Here is a 14,616-nt window from a genome sequence, read left to right on the forward strand (position 1 = left end):
AGCAATTCCTCAATGACAAGAGTGGACTTGGACACAACTCCAACAAGAACAAGTCCACCTCGCACAAGCGGAAGAAGGGCCAAGGGCATGTGAAGGACCCCGCCAAGATTGTGTGCTTCAAGTGCAAGATTGAAGGGCATCATGTTAGATTGTGCCCCTTGAAGAAGAAGTCACTTGGCGAGAAGAAACAAGGGAAGCGGCCTCAAGATGGAGTTCATGATCTACCTCAAGGCCAAGCTCAAGGTCTACCTCAACGTGAAGAAGGGCCGCTACCCGAGAAGGATCAAGCCAAAGCTCCCGTTGCGGAGAAATCAAGTGAGAAGAAGGGGAGGAGAAGAAGATGCTACATATGCCGTGAGAAGGGCCACATCTCCTCCTTTTGTACAAGTGGTAACTCATCCAACCCTATCTTGATCCATGGTGCTTACTCTCTACATAAGGATGAGGTTGGCGATGTGTTTGCCAAATATGTTGGCACTCAAAGTGGTTTCGCACAAAGAACCATTTGGGTTGCCAAGCCTATTGTGACTAACTTCTTAGGACCCAACTTAGTTGGGGACCAACAAGCCAAAACTTGATCAATAGGTACAAGTGGAGGGCATGGAGGCTTGACTAGCTCATGAAGACTTAGGGGATCTTCATCATTCTCACTTCCTCAAGTCAAGTTGTTTTCCTTTCATCCTTTACCCATGCTCCTCCTTGCGGTAACGAGTCCTCAACTCCTTTACATTGAAAGTTACTCGCTCCCCTTTTACATGTGTTGGTTTTGTGCCTTGCATGTGATTGTGTATGTTGTGCTTCCTACTTGCTTATCTTGTTTCTTTTTTTGTTGGGTGGCACACCATGTACAATTGTTCTTTGTTGAGCCTATTGCATCTTGTTCATATCTTAGTTGTTGGCTCATGTGAGAAATTAATGGACTATCCCATTTTGGGGGAGTGATATGCTCCGTGCATTTCACAATCCTAAAATGTGTGACATGATGAATTAAAATCCTATAATGTCCATTAATTATCTCACTTGGTTCTTATTTGCCTCTTGCACGGAAAATGTCTTTATCACATTATGGGGGAGTATTATGCCATGTGCATTTTACAAGCCTAGAAAATGTGAACACTTGAGGTTGTGTCACATAGAGTTGATATTATAGATTATCTCGTTCCTATGTGACATGTGTGCTCAAACAAATCCCACTTTACCAATTGCTTTCTTGTTGTGAAGATAATCTTGGACATACTCACAAACTACATATGGATATTTCCTATACACCTCTTGTCCTTTGACAATTGGTAATAAATTGTGTAGTATTGTTTTGGATCATCCTCACACTTGGCTCTTGTGCTCAATTTCTTCATTTCTTGCCAAGAATTTGTCCTTGTGGGTTAGACTCCCATTTGTCTTCCTTGCTTCTTTTGGATCTCCTTGTTTCACTTGAACCTTGTTGGTGTTTTGACAAACATGATTGAGCAAATCCCACATTTGTGCATTTTGTATTCAAATGCAAAATTCTAAATGGTGCACTAATTTTGGGGGAGCTCTCCTATGTTTGCTAGAACACTTCCTTGTTTCAAGATTTTGACCTTGGAAGACAAACCTTCTCCTTTTTGGTACTTTTGTGCCATCATGAAAAGTGTTGAGGGTTTGGTTTATTTGAACCTTGCTTTCTTTGGGAGTGGGTTATCTCATTTCTTATATTTGGTTTAGATTCTTAACATGAGATAAGTCCTTGAGCATACTTGTTTGGATATCTTGCTCTATCTCTCTTGTACCTATCTTGTGTGTGCATGTTTCTTTGTGAATAAACGTCTCCATGATGTTGTCCACTTAGAGAAACTTATACACATAAGAGATGGTGCATATCTTTTGATATCCCTCTTTGTTGGAGTCTATTCCTTCATTCCTATTTCACTCTTTAATGACTTCACAAAGAACTTGGCTATGCGTGCTCATTTTATATCATTTGCATCTTCAAGCACTCATAGTTGATTTTGGCACATGCCTTGAGTGGTCTTGTGGGAGTAATGATGCCATGCTTGTGCACCTTATTCTTCAATGCAAATTGTTTATCTTGTGCACAAACTTTGGCGAGCTTTCACATAATTACTTAGAGCATAGTGTTGGTTCATTGATTGCTTGCTTCATAGTGTCTCACCTTCATATCCTCTTGCAATCTTTGATCCTCAATATAGTTTGATTTCCTCTGAATATTTTTCATTGAATATGTGCATTTGATTTCACTCACAATTATGAGAAATGCACAACTTATGGAGGAACGCTCACTATATTGGCCTTCCAAACCTTTCGTCCATTTTGGCAATTAATGCCAATGGGGGAGAAGTTTGGAGGGTTTCGATGCCTTGCATGTGTTGCTTTGCATTGTTGAATATTTAGAGGATACTCCGCCAGGCTTTAATTGCCGGTATATGCAATGAAATTCAAGTTCATTCACACATGCATATATTATGGGGGAGTTTGTTCTAAATATTCAACTTGGGTTGTTTGCTAAATTCCATATCTAAACCCTCTCAAAGAGATTGTCATCAATTACCAAAATGGGGGAGATTGTAAGAACAAGTCCTTTACCCCATGTGTGGTTTTGGTAATTGATGACAATCCCTATGGACTAACGGTTGCATTGAGAATCGATCTTAGGTCAAGTCCATAGCTATGTGTTGGACTCAAGGTTGTAAGATGGAGAAGACGGAGTACAATGATGAAGATGGTGTCGAAGAGAGACAAAGACCGTGTTGAAGATGAAGAGAGAAGATGGCGTAGAAGATGAAGAGAGAAGACGGGGTAGAAGATGGATGACGATGGTGGCGTGCGTACAAGATGAAAGAAGACGGTGGCGTGTATGTTGGAGGAAGACGGTGGCATGGACAAGGGTGAAGACGGAGCTTGGCAACTCGAGAAGAACGCGCAAGGACTAGGTTTGTGCTCGATAGGATAGTGGGTCGTATCATCGGAGAGAGCTCAAACCTTGCATGCATTGCATCGCGTTCTTGGTTCTTCTTGGTTCTTATGCATGAAACGGATTTCGGTTGCATCACATATTGCATAGGCGAGAGTGATGATTTTCCCAATATACCGTATTGAGAGGTTACACCTCTATGACCATGAGAAAATCATAACTCACTCATTTGCATGATTTCACCTTGTAAAGATGTAGCTCTTGTCGCCCTCTTTCCAACAAAGTTGGTTTCATGTCATTCGGAGTTGTCTAGCTCAAGTTATGAATTTTACGGTTGCTGCATATTTAAAAAGAAAAAGAAAAGTCTTATTGGGCCGGGCGGTAGTACCGCGGCGGTACCGGCCTAAATACCGCTCGCGCGGTTTTGCTTACTGGATTGGAAGCGGTACCAGGCCGGTACCGGCCCGGTAGTACCGTAGCCCAGTTACGGTACCGGCCCGGTACCTGGCCCGGTACTACCGGCCTGTTCTTTATTTTCTTTTTCCTTTTTTCCCCAGCCTCCACCCGCGTGGGCCTCGCCCACCAGTCCGGCCCACCACCGCTCTCCCTCCGCCTCCCACATGGGCCTCGCCTGCCCCAGCCCGCCTTGGGCCGCACCGCCGCTCGCTGGCCCACCACCGCGTCCACCACGCCGCTGCGCAGCCAGCGTGGCCGCTCGCTCGTACGAGCGTTGACCCGCCCCGCGGGGGACTCGATCGGGAGAGCTGGCTTCTGCCGCTCGACCAGATCCCAGCACTAGCCCCACGCGTGCTGCTCCCGCTCAAACCTCGATCCCCACGCCACGCTGCTGCATGCGCTGACACACCGCGCCGCATGTTGCGGCTCTGCTTCTTCTCTCTCTATTTTCAGTTTGCTTTGCACTTTGCACAAGCGGTAGTACCGCTCCACGGAGCGGTACTACCGGTTTCGGGCCGATCCAGATCTGTTTTCTACGCAGATCGCGCGCGAGCGGTAGTACCGCTCCGACAAGCGGTAGTACCGCTTTGGGCGCGGATCTGACCGTTTTTCAGCCCCAACAGCTATATTTCTGGGTCCCCTATTTATATCCCTCTTCTACCTCCGACCCAACTAACCCTTCCCCTCCATTCTCTCTCCTCCATTGTTGACCTTGGGTTCTTGCTTCCTCCTCTTGATCCCTCCACTATTTGTTGCATATTTTTGGGGGAAAGGAGAGGGGAGATCTAGATCTAGAGCTTCACCAATTGAATCCTCCTCTAAGTGAGAGGATCTTGCTAGATCTAGATCTTGGAGTTTCTTGGTGTTTCTCCTCACTTTGTTCTTCCTCCCTTATTCCCCCAATAGCTTCTTCTAGCTTTGTTGGAATTTGGGAGAGAAGAACTTGGGCATCCTAGTGGTGTTCTTAGCCATTGCATTAGGTGCATCGGTTTGCGCTCTCTCCAAGGTTTCGATCTTGTAGGGTGTGTGTTCCTCCTTAGTGGTGTTCTTGCCTTAGTGGCCATCTTGCCTCTTGTGGCGCATCGCATCCTTGGTGGAGTTGCTTTCGTTGGTGGAGTGTGTTAGCCTCTTGTGGCGCGTTGCATCCTAGGTGGAGTTGGTTTCCTTGGTGGAGTGTGTTAGCCTCTTGTGGCGCGTTGCATCCTTGGTGGAGTTGGTTTCCTTGGTGGAGTGTGTTAGCCTCGTGTGGCGCATAGCATCCTTGGTGGAGTGGGTTTCCTTGGTGGTGTGTTGTAAGCCTCTTGTGGCCGTGTACTTGAGAGCCTCCTCGTTGTGGAGCTGCCTCAAGCTTGATACTTGGGAGTTTGCCCAAGCTTGTACGGGTTCGGTGACCACCCTCAAGGGTCCCTTAGTGGATCAAGGCTTTCCTTTGGTGGAAAGGCTCGAGGAGAATACGGTGGCCCTAGTTGGCTTCTTAGAGTGCCTCGTGCCTCCACACCGCTCCAACGGAGACGTAGCACCCTTGGGTGTGAACTTCGGGATACATCGTCGTCTCCTCGTGCACCGGTTACTTCTCAACCCGAGCTCCTTTACCTATGCGCTTTACATTGTGATATCTATCATGCTTGATGCTATGCCTATCTTGTTATTACCTTGTTGCTCATCATGCTAGCATAGGTTATTGGAGCACTTAGGCAAACCCCTAGTTGATAGGCCTTGAGCTAAACTAGTAAACACTTGTAGTTTTATTCCGCCTAGTTTAGCTCTCAAGAAGAAGTTTTTATACACCGCCTATTCACCCCCCCTCTAGGCGACGTCCTAGAACATTCACCAAGGTTTATCGAACTCAGGGAGAAAGAGGTCAAAGATATCCCTCTCATGCAACCCTGCAACCACAAAGCAAGAAGTCTCTTGTGTCCCCAACACACCTAATACACTTGTCAGATGTATAGGTGCACTAGTTCGGTGAAGAGATAGTGAAATACATGTGGTATGAATATATATGAGCAGCAGTAACGGCACCAGAAAATAGCTTGCTGCTACAACTGGCGTGTGGTTGATGGTGGTAATATTGCAGGCAGTACAGATGCAGTAGAACAGTAAACAAGCGATGATTGTAGTATTTGGGAACAAGGCCTAGGGATTATACTTTCGCTAGTGGACACTCTCAACATTGATCACATAACAGAATAGATAAATGCTATACTCTACACTCTCTTGTTGGATGATGAACACCACTAATTGTGTAGGATTACACGAACCCTCAATGCCGGAGTTAACAAGCTCCACAATATTCGATATTCATGTTTAAATAACCTTAGAGTGCATGATAGATCATTGCAATTACACCAAGTACTAACATAGCATGCACACTGTCACCATCACACTATGAAGGAGGCATAGATCACATCAATACTATCATAGCAATAATTAACTTCATAATCTACAAGAGATTACAATCATAACCTACGCCAAGTACTACACGATGCACACACTGTCACCTTTACACCGTGCAGGAGGAATATAGTACTTTAATAACATCACTAGAGTAGCACATAGATGAATAGTGATACAAAGCACATTGCAATCATAAAGGGATATAAATAAGCACTTCACTATGCTATCCATAACAGTGAATAAGTATTCTGTGAAATATAGCCTAAGAGACCCACACGGTGCACACACTGTCACCTTTACACACGTGGGACAAGGAGTCTCTGGAGATCACATAAGTAAAATTCACTTGACTAGCATAACGACATCTAGATTACAAGCATCATCATATGAATCTCAATCATGTAAGGCAGCTCATGAGATTATTGTATTGAAGTACATAGGGAGAGAGATTAACCACATAGCTACCGGTACAGCCCTTAGCCTCGATGGAGAACTACTCCCTCCTCATGGGAGACAGCAGCGGTGATGAAGATGGCGGTGGAGATGGCAACGGTGTCGATGGAGAAGCCTTCCGGGGGCACTTCCCCGTCCCGGCGGCGTGCCGGAACAGAGATTCCTGTCCCCCAGATCTTGGCTTCGCGATGGCGGCGGCTCTGGAAGGTTTCTCGTACCGTGGCTTTTCCGTATCGATGTTTTAGGTCAGGGACCTTTATATAGGCGAAGAGGCGGAGTCGGAGGGCTGACGAGGCGATGACACAACAGGGGGGCGCGGCCCACCCCCTGGCCGCGCCGGCCTGTCATCTGGGGCCCACAGGGCCCTCCTCTGGTGGCTCTCGGGTGTTCTGGAAGCTTCGTGGGAATCTAAGATGTTGGGCGTTGATTTCGTCCAATTCCGAGAATATTTCCTTACTAGGATTTCTGAAACCAAAAATACCAGAAAATAGGAACTGGCACTTCGGCATCTCGTCAATAGGTTAGTTCTGGAAAACGCATAAAATCATCATAAAGTGTGAACAAAACATGTAGGTATTGTCATAAAACAAGCATGGAACATAAGAAATTATCGATACGTTGGAGACGTATCAGCGGTCAACGGATGCAACGGCGTCAGCATATGTAGCAGGTTCAGTATCATGCTCCACCTGTTCAGCACAACTCAAAGCATGATGAACAAGATTACATTCTTCAATTAAACGAGGACGTGGACCTTTGTTACGCCTCGGTCTATCAACAACAATGGAACTATTTGTTTGCTGCAAAACAGGTAGTGAGTGCTGAACAACAGTGTTATCATTTTCAGCAACATCATTTTCTTTCTCCTCCACGTGCTCCACCTGCACGCTAATCCTCTGTTGTTCATCATCAGAATTATCAGAAAAATCAACAACATCAGTAACATCTGTAGATGAACTCTTATAAAACATGACAGCCTCATTAAAGACTACATTCCTGCTATGCAAAACTTTCTTAGTTTCAGGATTCCATAACTTGTATGCCTTAACTCCTGAACCATAACCAAGAAACACACACTTAACAGCCCTGGGCTCTAGCTTTCCATTATCAACATGAGCATAAGCAGTGCAACCGAAAACTCTCAACTGTGAATAATCAGCAGATGAACCAGACCATACCTCAATAGGAGTTTTCTTATAAAGCGGAATGCACGGTGACCTGTTTATCAAGTAATAAGCGGTGGGGGCTGATTCAGCCCAGAAACGTCTATGCATACCAGCATTAGACAACATGCAACGAGCCTTGGAGATGATGGTTCTGTTCATCCTCTCCGCCACACCATTCTGCTGAGGAGTATATGGGATGGTGGGGTGCCTGACAATGCCTTCGTCGCTGCAATAATCATTAAAACAGTAGAGCAAAACTCCATGCCATTGTCAGTACGAAGCAATTTAACTTTCTTTTCTGTTTGCTTCTCTACCATAACTTTCCACTTTCTAAAAGCATCAAACACATCAGATTTATGTTTCAGAAAGAACGACCACACTTTTCTGGAGTAATCATCTATGATAGTAAGCATGTAATTTGCACCACCAAGAGAAGTCTTGCGGGAAGGTCCCCACACATCAGCATGCACATAATCTTGAATCCCTTTAGTGGTATGAACGGAAGCATTGAATTTAACTCTTTTATGCTTACCAAAAATGCAGTGCTCACAGAACTCAAACTTACTCAAATTGCAGCCATCTAGCAGGTCTCTCCTGTGCAATTCTGCCATGTCATGTTCACTCATATGTCCAAGCCGCATATGCCACAGATTAGTTTTACCAGGTTCATCAGGAATAACAGCAGCAGCAATACCGGACAAAGTGCTACCTCTAAGAACATATAATTTGCAGAATTCATATCACCAATCATGTGAACGAGAGAAACTTTTGATACCTTTAGAACTCCACGAGAACCGGAGTGTTTGTACCCATCAACATCAAGGGTACTGAGAGAGATCAGGTTTCTGGCCATACCAGATATGTGTCTCACATCTGTCAGAGTGCGTGCCATGCCATCATGCATCTTGATCTGAACGGAGCCAATGCCCACGATCTCACGTGGGTTGTTATCTCCCATACACACAACATCTCCACTCTGCACAAACTCATAAGAACTGAACAAGTCTTTGTTACAGCAAATATGAAACGAACACGCAGAATCAAGGATCCACTCATCATTACCAGATACACAACCAGCAAACACAACTAGGCAATCACCATCAGAATTATCACTGGAAACAACATCAGCCTTACCATCACCCTCAGATTTGTTTTTCGGTTGGTAAGTACCGTTTCTTTTCTCCTTGTTCTGCAACTTCCAACAATCATCAATATTGTGGCTAGATTTCTTACAATACTTGCAAAACTTACCATCTCATCCCTTTGACTTTGAGCGACCTCTCTCGGTCTTGCTCTTATCTCTGTTGTAGTTGTTGAAGTTGTTGTTTCTGTTCTCGGTCCTGCCTCGGACATGCAGTGCTTCTGCCTTAGATGACGAACCCTCTACCTGCACCATAGATTTCATCTTTTCCCTCTGCTGGAGGGCCTCATATACTTCGGCAAGGGTTAGTTCATCACGGCTGTATAACAAGGTGTCTCAAAAATTCGGAAAAGAATTAGGCAACGAGACTAACAGTATAAGAGCAAGATCCTCATCATCATATTTTACCTCCATGGACAGCAAATCAGAAACGATCTCTCTAAAGATCGATAGATGATTCATCATTGACGCACCTTCTTGCAGCTTGTGCGAGAACAACTTCATCTTCACATGCATCTTACTGGTTAGATCTTTGGACATGCAGATCGATTCCAGTTTCAACCACAGCGCCGCTGCGGATTTCTCAGACAGCAGTTCATGCAAGATATTGTTGGATAGATGAAGCTGAATTAAAGAAAACGCCTTACGGTCTTTCCTCTTTTCTTCGTCTGTCCAGGTCTTGGCATCTTTCTTGTCAAATCCATCAAGAGCTTCATCCAGATCAGAAGATTGGGTAAGGATCGCCCTCATCTTCACTTGCCACAGAGAAAATCTCGTGGTATAATCCAGCTGCGGTAGATCGAACTTCAAGGAAGACATGTCGCAAAACCCTAGATTGAAACACGGGCTCTGATACCACTTGTTATAAAAGCGACAAGCAAATAACGAAGAACGAAACAAGAACACACGCAGGGGACACAAGATTTAACGTGAAAAAACCGTTCCAACACAGAAGGGAAAAAAAACCACGGGCGCCAGCCAGCAAAACTTCACTATATCGGGGAGTGTTTACAAACGCCGTTGGTTATCTTATAATCTGATAAACCCTAGACGGCGGCTTACAAGATGTATATATAGGTGGTGCCAACGATCCGTACCAAGCCTCTGGCGACGGGCCTCGCTCCGCTCGTCAGAAGTTAGCCTCCCTTTAATATATGAATTTGGATCACAATACAACACTTCCTCCCTTCTTCATCTGATCTCCCGTCCCCCATCGTGTTTTTTTTTTGTTTCTGTGGGGAGGAAGAAGAAAAATGTTGACGTGGAAGCAGACATAGAAAGAGACCGATAAAGTGCAGGCTCGTTTCATCTTCCTTTTGGCAGGTGGCCTGTAAGGCCCATAATTTCTTCTGGGTTCTGTATAAACTACCATGGGCATGAAAACCTTGTTTTTTTTTGTCACGGTTAGTTGTATAAACAGTCAAATAAAATTGGACTTATCGGAACTGAGCGGAAATGGTCGATATACTGATCTACGGGAGTGAGGAACTGATCGGGATTGAAAATTACTAGAAGGAAAATATATGACTTAAGCCCAATTACGTTTTCATCTAGATAATGGTTAGACAGTCCCACTTTAACTTTGTTTTGTGGAACAAATCTTTGCGGACAGTCTCCGAGACGCACCGTAAGAAAGGATCCAAGAGGGTAAGAGATTGATTTGGGCTTCAGCCAACAAGTCAATTTAAATCAAATATAGTGTCCATTACAAGGTATGATAACCACGTGAGCGTATTGCTGATACATTATATTTAAATTTACATAGGAAGTTTTAATTTTTCCGCAACAACCGCACTTGCACTGTGCTAGTTCAGAAAAAACATAAAAAACAGAATACAGATTCTTGCATAAACTACATCTTGCTGCCTCCCCAGCGACTTGGTCCCATCTCCTTGGCAAGATTCCGAAGCACGTACTTTAGGATCTTACCGGTGGATGTTTTGGGCAGCTCGGCGCGAAACACGACAGTCTTGGGAACCATATAGCCCGGCATGCGTTCCCGGGTCCATGCGATGACCTCGGCCGCAGTCACCGCGCCCGCCACATTGTCCTTGAGGCTTACGAACGCGCACGGCGTCTCCCCCCAGAACTCGTCGGGGCGTGCCACCACCGCCGCCTCGTTCACCGCCGGGTGACCATAGAGAACGGACTCCACCTCGACGCTGCTGATGTTCTCCCCGCCGCTGATGATCACGTCCTTGGAGCGGTCGCGGATCTCCATGTACCCGTCCGGGTGCATGACGCCGACATCCCCCGTGTAGAACCACCCATCTTCCCGGATCGCTGCCCTGGTCGCGTCGACGTCGTCTAAGTAGCCAAGCATGACGGACCCGCCGCGGAGCACGACCTCGCCCATCGTGGCGCCGTCTCGCGGCACGCTTCTACCGGTTTCACTGTCGACGATGTCCACCTCTGTCATGCTCGGGGTGCGCACTCCCTGCCTCGCCTTGAGCCGTGCGCGCTCCGTCGCGGGGAGCTTGTCCCACTCCCCCTTCCAGGCGCACGACACCGCATGTCCCGCAGTCTCGGTCATCCCGTACCCGTGGCTGACCTCAAAGCCCATGGCCTCTGCGCGATGGAGCACCACTGCCGGCGGTGGCGCGCCGGCCGTCATGATCTGGACCTTCCCAGGGAGAAGCTTCCGCACGCCCTCAGGCGCGTTCGCCAACATGTTGAGCACGACGGGTGCGCCGCAGAGGTGCGTGACCCCGCAGCGGGCGATGGTGTCGTAGACCTCGGCAGCGTCGACACGGCGGAGGCAGACGTTGGTGCCACCCACCACGGCCATCCCCCACGGGAAGCTCCACCCATTGGCGTGGAACATGGGCAGCGTCCATAGGATGGTTGGCCGCGGCGGCACCGCCCAGTCCACGAGCGAGCCGACGGTGACCAAGAAGATCCCACGATGGCAGTGGACGACTCCCTTTGGCGCAGCTGTCGTGCCAGATGTGTAGTTCAGTACCATAGGGTCCCACTCGCTCAAGGGCCGGACCCACGCGAACTCGGGGTCGCCCATCTCCAGGAGCCTTTCGTAGGTCATAGTCGTGGTGGTAGGCGCTGGAAGAAAGTCTTTCTGGTGAGGGTCCTCGACGAGGACGACGCGTGGGGCTTGGTGCCCAGCTGGGAGGAGGCGGAGCGCGTCGTCGAGAAGCGGAACCATTGCCGGGTCGACGAAGACGAGCTTGGAGCCAGAGTGGCGGAGCAGGACGGCGACCGTGCGCGCGTCAAGGCGCGTGTTGATGCTGTGGAGCACGGCGCCGCTCATCGGCACACCGAAGTGCGCCTCGTACATGGCCGGCACGTTCGGCAGCAGCACGGACACCTGGTTCAGTTCACGCCAGCGAAGCACAGCAACTCAATTCAGTTCCGCTCTACGACGGCGAAGAGCACGTACATACATGCCCCAGAGGACTGCGTGAATCGACGGAGGTGGGGAACTTACGACGTCGTGGCGGGAGATGCCGAGGGAGACGAGGGCGGAGGCGAGGCGGAGACAGCGGCGGTATGTCTGGGACCAGGTGAAGGCGGCGCCGTGGTAAACGACCGAGGGGCAGTCGCCGAACACGGTGGCCGCGCGCTCCAGGAACCCCAGCGGTGTGAGCGGGCACGAGTTAGCCTTGTTCGCGCCGAGCTTCTCCATGGCCGTGCGTCGCGTGCCGCTCGTGCTCGTCTAAGCCTGGCTCTGCCTTTCTGCGCGCGAGTAGTGATCAGCATGCAGTAAGATATAGCATGTGTACCAACCTTCTGGTAGCATGGACGATCCAGGAAAAAGTCAGATCGTCGACATCTATAAAAAAGTAGACTTAGACCGAAGCTCGGGGGTTCAGTATACAAGTTAGGTGTAACTAATTAGTATTTTAATTGCAAATGAGGTTGCAACTACGAAAGATATATCTAAATCGTTAGATTTGTTTAATAATCTATGCTAACTGTGAATTGTAAAATACTACCTCTGTCCGAATTTAATTGACGTCATTCTGTTTATTAGCCTTCTCCCCCGCGTCGATTAAATAGGAACGCAGGGAGTAGATTGCAACTAAGGCTGTGTTTGGTAGCAAAAAAATTAAATAGTCTAAAAAATATTACATTCAAAATTATTTTGGTTTTTAATACTTTGAGGTGTTTAGCTACAACACAAAACTGCAGTTTCAATACTGGTATTCACAAAATTGCAATATTTTCTCAGTATTAAAATATCAAATCCTATCCTCTTTTTAGAAACTGAGATTTGGGAGAAAAGGGAGCTTCTTCACCTCGTTGTTGCTCGCTGCTCCTATGCTACTGTTGAACCTTAAGCAACGTTGATTGTTGATATGCTAGCTTGGTGAACGACATTTGAATATGATCTGCAACATGGCATAAAGAAACAAAGAAATCGATGAACTATGCGGCAGTTGCCTTAAAGAACAATGAGGATAAATCTAACAACCCCATCCTACTAAAAGAAATGAAAATCATGCTTAGTAATTTGGGTGTGCCTATGTCTCAGTTGACTGAGATTTTCTTAAGTCTCAGTCAACTCAGAAAAGTGCAACTGCAGTTCAAAAAAATGTGCAACTCAAATCAGTTGCACTTTTCTAGTAGAAAAGTGCAATTGCACTTTTTTGATAGAAAAGTGCAACTCGAGTGCATTTTTGTAGATGACTGAGACTTAAGTAATTCTCAGTTGACTGAGACTTAGCAAAACCGTAGTAATTTTGAGGCTTGGAAAGTGGAACAAGTTAGGTGCTTAAAGATGCTTGGCGGGAGAATCATGCCCATTGCTTCACTAATTAGCAGTAACCAAACAGGTACAAAGTATTCACAATACTTCAGAATATTGTGAAATGTCAAAACTGAAGTATCTAATGCGTACGCGATAAAATACTCTGATACTTCAGATTCTAAAATACTTCGCTACCAAACTTAGCATGCACTCGAGTAGACTGAGTTTTACGGACACCAAGAAAAAGTCAGACCGTGGCATGCGCCTGGTTGGTGGCCATTTTGTTTAGGAAAAAACCTAATTGCACTTAACTAATTACTAGCAAGCAGCGTTACGTCACTTATTAGGTAAGGCAAAATAAAACCTGAGATCGCTATCCCAAACAACAAGTTATTTATAGACAAATAAACAGACTTTTCTAATTTAGGTGCCACTTCATTTGTAGTGGTTCTCGTTTCCATGAATTGTTGCTGAACTTTTTACTATTCGACAACGTCGATAAACCATTTTTTTCGCACGCGCAAGCGACTCGGCCCGGCGAAATATTTAGCCCGTCGCCGTCACCGTCAATGGTGCGAGATGGAGACCCAAAAACCCACCAAACAGAGCCGAAATTTCAACGGCTTGAGTTATTTATGTTGGCACATGAGTACTCGTTCCGCGAATTTCACGCTTAAAAAATGAACTCTCGCCATGTCGTCGCCTCCATCTTCCACCTACCCTTCCCACCCGCATCGGGAGACTGAACTGGTGTAGGATGATTAGTTTCTGGATAGCTGAGTTCTTTTTTTTTTTTTGAGATTTGATAGCTGAGTTCTTGATGTTGATGAAAACTTCTTTTTTCAACGAGTGTATCATTAGTACAACAATATTTCTTCATAGTTGGTGGAACTTACTATTGAAATAAGCATTTTATGTCGTTTTGTTCTTTACTCAGCTCCATCCTATTAGGTAACGTTGTGATATGCCTCCGGTCAAACTATAAAAGCTTTGACACCATCCTATTAGGGTGACTTTTTCATATATGCCTCGGTCAGAATTTCAAAGTTTTGTCACCTCTGTGATACGGACAAAATAATCAGTGGAAAGATGAGTGACGACGAAGGCGACTCGTTGGGTGACACGGATGGCGACCCGCGCGGCAGCGCCCCCTCTCGGCCGACCGAGCTCTGCTCGCGTCCTTCCCCTGGAGGCGGCCTGTGCGGGCGGTTCTGGGCCTTGGCGCCTGGCTTCTCCAACGAGGAGGCGGTCAGTGAGGTAAGGTAAGTGATTCTCCCCTTTCCCCCTTCACCTTGGCTGTGGAGAACTTCTCCTCACCAACCTTGGGAGACTATCTGCGTGCGGCGGAGGAGCGGGGGGGGGGGGGGGGGGCTCCTCCGCTCCTCGC

At 46.8% G+C, this 14,616-nt stretch overlaps 1 protein-coding gene across 1 annotated transcript; it reads right to left on the reverse strand.

The window, feature by feature from the left end:
- Positions 1-10,172: 10,172 nt before the first annotated feature.
- LOC127336420 (2-methylpropanoate--CoA ligase CCL4) lies at positions 10,173-12,287 on the reverse strand. Its single transcript, XM_051363227.2, has 2 exons — positions 11,967-12,287; positions 10,173-11,846 (listed from the first exon to the last, which is right to left on the reverse strand). Exons 1-2 carry the CDS (start codon positions 12,162-12,164, stop codon positions 10,377-10,379), a joined length of 1,668 nt encoding a protein of 555 aa, XP_051219187.1. The 5' UTR covers positions 12,165-12,287; the 3' UTR covers positions 10,173-10,376.
- Between the last annotated feature and the right edge of the window lie 2,329 nt (positions 12,288-14,616).

The sequence above is a fragment of the Lolium perenne genome, chromosome 2 (genome assembly GCF_019359855.2).
Source record: "Lolium perenne isolate Kyuss_39 chromosome 2, Kyuss_2.0, whole genome shotgun sequence".
Classification (NCBI taxonomy): domain Eukaryota; kingdom Viridiplantae; phylum Streptophyta; class Magnoliopsida; order Poales; family Poaceae; genus Lolium; species Lolium perenne.

Excerpts from the sequence above, each read along its gene's own strand:
- LOC127336420 (XM_051363227.2), bottom strand. The coding sequence starts at position 12,164 with ATGGAGAAGCTCGGCGCGAACAAGGCTAACTCGTGCCCGCTCACACCG. Across the intron at positions 11,847-11,966 it reads GCATCTCCCGCCACGACGTC|GTGTCCGTGCTGCTGCCGAA; the intron begins GTAAGTTCCCCA and ends GAACTGAACCAG.